Raw genomic sequence first — 3,746 nt, 5'->3', positions numbered from 1 at the left:
CAAAGAATCCTTGGTTTAGTCTTTATTTTTCTAGTTACCTTATTTGTTGAAGTCACATAAAAGGGAGACAATAAGGGCTCAGGATATGAGTCTGTTGTGTGCATCATGTGACAATGGCTTACAAATTACTGAATACATAAATATTAGTTGCCTTCAGATGAAAGATCATATAACAATGGACATGATTTGTATTTATAAGAAATTCATATATAAGACTAAAACAGCAAAGACAGATATTTCATTCTAATCAGGTTATCAAGGTATGCTTCATATATGAGACTGTATTTTAGCCAGGAAAAACAAATGAATGGAGAAATAGAAGGAAGTGAGGTGGTTGAACTCTAAGATGTAGTAAGAAATCTTGGGAATTCCCATTGTGGCTCAGCAGAAGCAAATCTGACTAGGAACCATGAGAATGTGGGTTCCATCCCTGGCCTCACTCAGTGGGGTAAGATCCAGCATTGCTGTGGCTGTGGTGTAGGCTGGCAGCTACAGCTCTGATAATACCCCTAGCCTGGGAACCTCCATATGCCATGGGTGCAGCACTAAAAAGACCCAAAAAAAGTGACAGGAAATGAGCACCATGTATTTGGCAGGGGATGCCAAGACCCTGATGTGTGGGTGCTGTGTGCTTTTATCCATTAAATAGTGAAATGTCTGAAGCTGATCGCTTTCCCCAGGGGTTGTAGCAGGGAATGGTAAACAAATATCTGAGCAGTAGACTTGGGTGTTGGCTGATAAAGGAAGGTTGACCTAAGGTTAGTTTCCAAAGGTATGGCCCTCCCTTTTGTTAGAGGACAGAGGCATAAGGGCACAGCTACTGAACTAGCAGTTTGTATCTGAACTTGAGAGCAATGAGGCAGAAGATGCATAACATGTTGTGGGAGGGAGGAACTCTGGGTGTAGCTGTCCTTTGGAGAAATGGAGAGATTTGGGGGTGGCAGGGTGGATGTTTTATAGTTTCAAGGGCAAGATTGGACCCAGATGTCCCTGCCTGGTACTCCATCCTCTGTGGTACATGAGACATCTCCCAGTTAAGCCCTCACAGGGGTTGGAAGAGCCAGGTCCAGAACATTATTTTCCTTCTTGGACACCTACGTCAGGTGAGGAAGAAGTTGCACTACACCCAGAAGTTGAAGAAAGGGATGTGGGGCCACCCAGGAGGGAGAAGACTTGTAATTTCTCCTGAATCTGTGGAGACAGTCTTGCACAAAGATAATGGATGTTTGTGTGCATACTCTCCCCTCCACCAAACACCAGGGACTTAGTGACACAGTAGTAGAGGATGTTCCCAGGAGGAAAGCAGGAGCTGTATCTACACCTGGCAGAGGACCATGAGAATCCAAGAAAGGGAGCATCACTTTCAAGAAGCACAAGAAGATTGTCTGCAGTCAATCAGGTGCCTTTGCTGTATGCTGTTTCTTGGCTCAATTTTGTCTTTTTTGACAAATCATCCCATAGAGTATAATGTAAAAAAAAATGAACTAAATACATGAAGCAGGACTACCATGTTCTTCCCAGGTAAGACATCAGCTTTGGAATGAATGCCTGATGAGAACGTGTGAATCTCTGATCTCAGAGAATTAGTCATCACTGGATACTAAATAAAAGTGTTAACTTATGTTCATGTGAAATCTAGAGGTTTTTGATCTATATTCCAAAAGTGAATCTTCCTTTACTCATTGCTTGTGAAGCACTCTCCACTGACCTCAGGATTTGTATCATCAGCTGATGAATAGAAAGGTTTGGAGAGAATTTTCTCATCCAAGTTCACTTCCTCCTTCTCAGCCTCCAGGCCAGAGATCAGATCTGAGCCACAGTTGTGACCTATGCCACAGCTTCAACAATGCTCAATCCTTAATCCGCTGTGCCAGGCCAGGGATTGAATCTGCATCTCAGTTCTCCAGAGAGGCCTGCTAATACTGTTGTGCCACAGGGGGAATGCCTACATTCAGCTCAATACTTTTTGAATGGCTTTCTTCCTTCCATTATAAATGATGTGGAAAGAAGCATCTTCTATTTTAAAAGATGACTACTCATCAACCACAAGTTAGATAACTTATCTTATGATTATCAAGATGTGGGTTAATCACTGATAATCCTTAATCAGAGGCAGACCTAAACCTGCTTTGCAGACTGACTCTGTGGTTCCTGTGATCATCAGACATGGAGTAGGAAATAGAAAAAGGGAAATAAAACTCTCAACCACCTTCTCCCTCTCTCTTCCTCTCTCCCTTTCTCTCTCTCAACAATGCTGCCCTGTATCTGTTTCTGAACATCACTTATCTCAAAGATTTTAAAAGACCAAGTGAAAGCACACCTTTGGATATGTTTTTTTTTCCATATTCAGGATGAAGAATATTGCAATAGAAACTGTATTTATACCTACTCAGTGTAAGGACAAGATGGAAAAAAAATCCATGTCCTCCTTACTGTAAGAACCATCAACTGACAGTATTGTTTATCTGTAAGTACACACACATCCATGGGAATGTCCAACCTCACAAGACTCTCTGAATTCATCCTATTGGGACTCTCTTCTCACCCAGAGGAACAAAAACCACTCTTTGTCCTCTTTCTTATCATGTACCTGGTCACCTTGATGGGAAATCTGCTCATCATCTTGGCTATCCGCTCTGATCCTCAACTCCAAAACCCCATGTATTTCTTCCTAAGTGTCTTGTCCTTTACTGATATTTGCTACACAACAGTTATAGTCCCCAAGATGTTGCTGAACTTCCTATCAGAGACAAAGACCATTTCCTACAATGAATGCCTGGCACAGATGTATTTCTTCCTGGCCTTTGGAAACATGGACAGTTATCTCCTGGCAGCTATGGCCATTGACCGCTATGTAGCCATTTGTAACCCTTTCCACTATGTCACTGTTATGAACCACAGACGCTGTGTGCTGCTACTGGCTGCCCTCACAGATTTCTCCTACCTTCACTCCCTCCTGCATGTCCTCCTGGTCAGTCGGCTCACCTTCTGTGCATCAAATATTATCCATCACTTCTTCTGTGATGTGAACCCCGTTCTGAAGCTGGCCTGCTCGTCTACATCTGTCAATAGAGTTGTTGCCATGACAGAAGGGCTGGCCTCTGTGATGGCCCCATTTGGCTGCATTGTCATCTCTTACCTGAGAATCCTCATTGCTGTCCTCAAAATCCCCTCAGCTTCTGGAAAATGCAAAGCCTTCTCCACCTGCAGCTCCCATCTCACTGTGGTGACTCTGTTTTATGGGAGTATTAGTTATGTGTATTTCCAGCCATTGTCCAGCTACTCTGTCAAGGACCGAATAGCAACAGTCATCTACACTGTGCTGACATCAATGCTGAACCCATTTATCTACAGTTTAAGAAATAAAGACATGAAACAGGGCTTGGAAAAACTGATAAGCAGGATTAAGTCTCATATGGATAGTCTTTCCACTGCTAACTCCATGAAAATTTGTGGACCCTGATTACAAAGTGTGGGGTGTGACGATGTGTGCACACATGCACACTCCTGCACACACACAGCCTCTGAGGAAAGTCTTCCATGGAGAAATATTCTTTCATCAACTGGAACCACGCCCTGTCATTTTCCACCCCATGGTCTCTGTCATGCTGCAGTTGGACAGTTCTACCCATGTCTTGTTTCATATGCTACAATGATAGACCCACACCATAATACCTCTCCTCTCTAGAAAATCATATTCCCTTTACTTTTTCCATATTTATTCATAACCTCCCATATTTCCCTAT

The 3,746-nt window shown here is 42.9% G+C and overlaps 1 protein-coding gene across 1 annotated transcript; it reads left to right on the top strand.

Annotated features, from left to right (window-relative positions):
• The first annotated feature begins 2,448 nt into the window (after window positions 1-2,448).
• LOC125121371 (olfactory receptor 1L3-like) lies at window positions 2,449-3,476 on the top strand. The gene has a single exon (XM_047769601.1). It carries the CDS (start codon window positions 2,486-2,488, stop codon window positions 3,461-3,463), a length of 978 nt encoding a protein of 325 aa, XP_047625557.1. The 5' UTR covers window positions 2,449-2,485; the 3' UTR covers window positions 3,464-3,476.
• Window positions 3,477-3,746: the final 270 nt, after the last annotated feature.

Source organism: Phacochoerus africanus, chromosome 2 (genome assembly GCF_016906955.1).
Source record: "Phacochoerus africanus isolate WHEZ1 chromosome 2, ROS_Pafr_v1, whole genome shotgun sequence".
Lineage (NCBI taxonomy): Eukaryota > Metazoa > Chordata > Mammalia > Artiodactyla > Suidae > Phacochoerus > Phacochoerus africanus.
The sequence above is the reverse complement of the archived record's forward strand: the minus strand, read 5'-3'. Positions and strand labels throughout refer to the sequence as shown.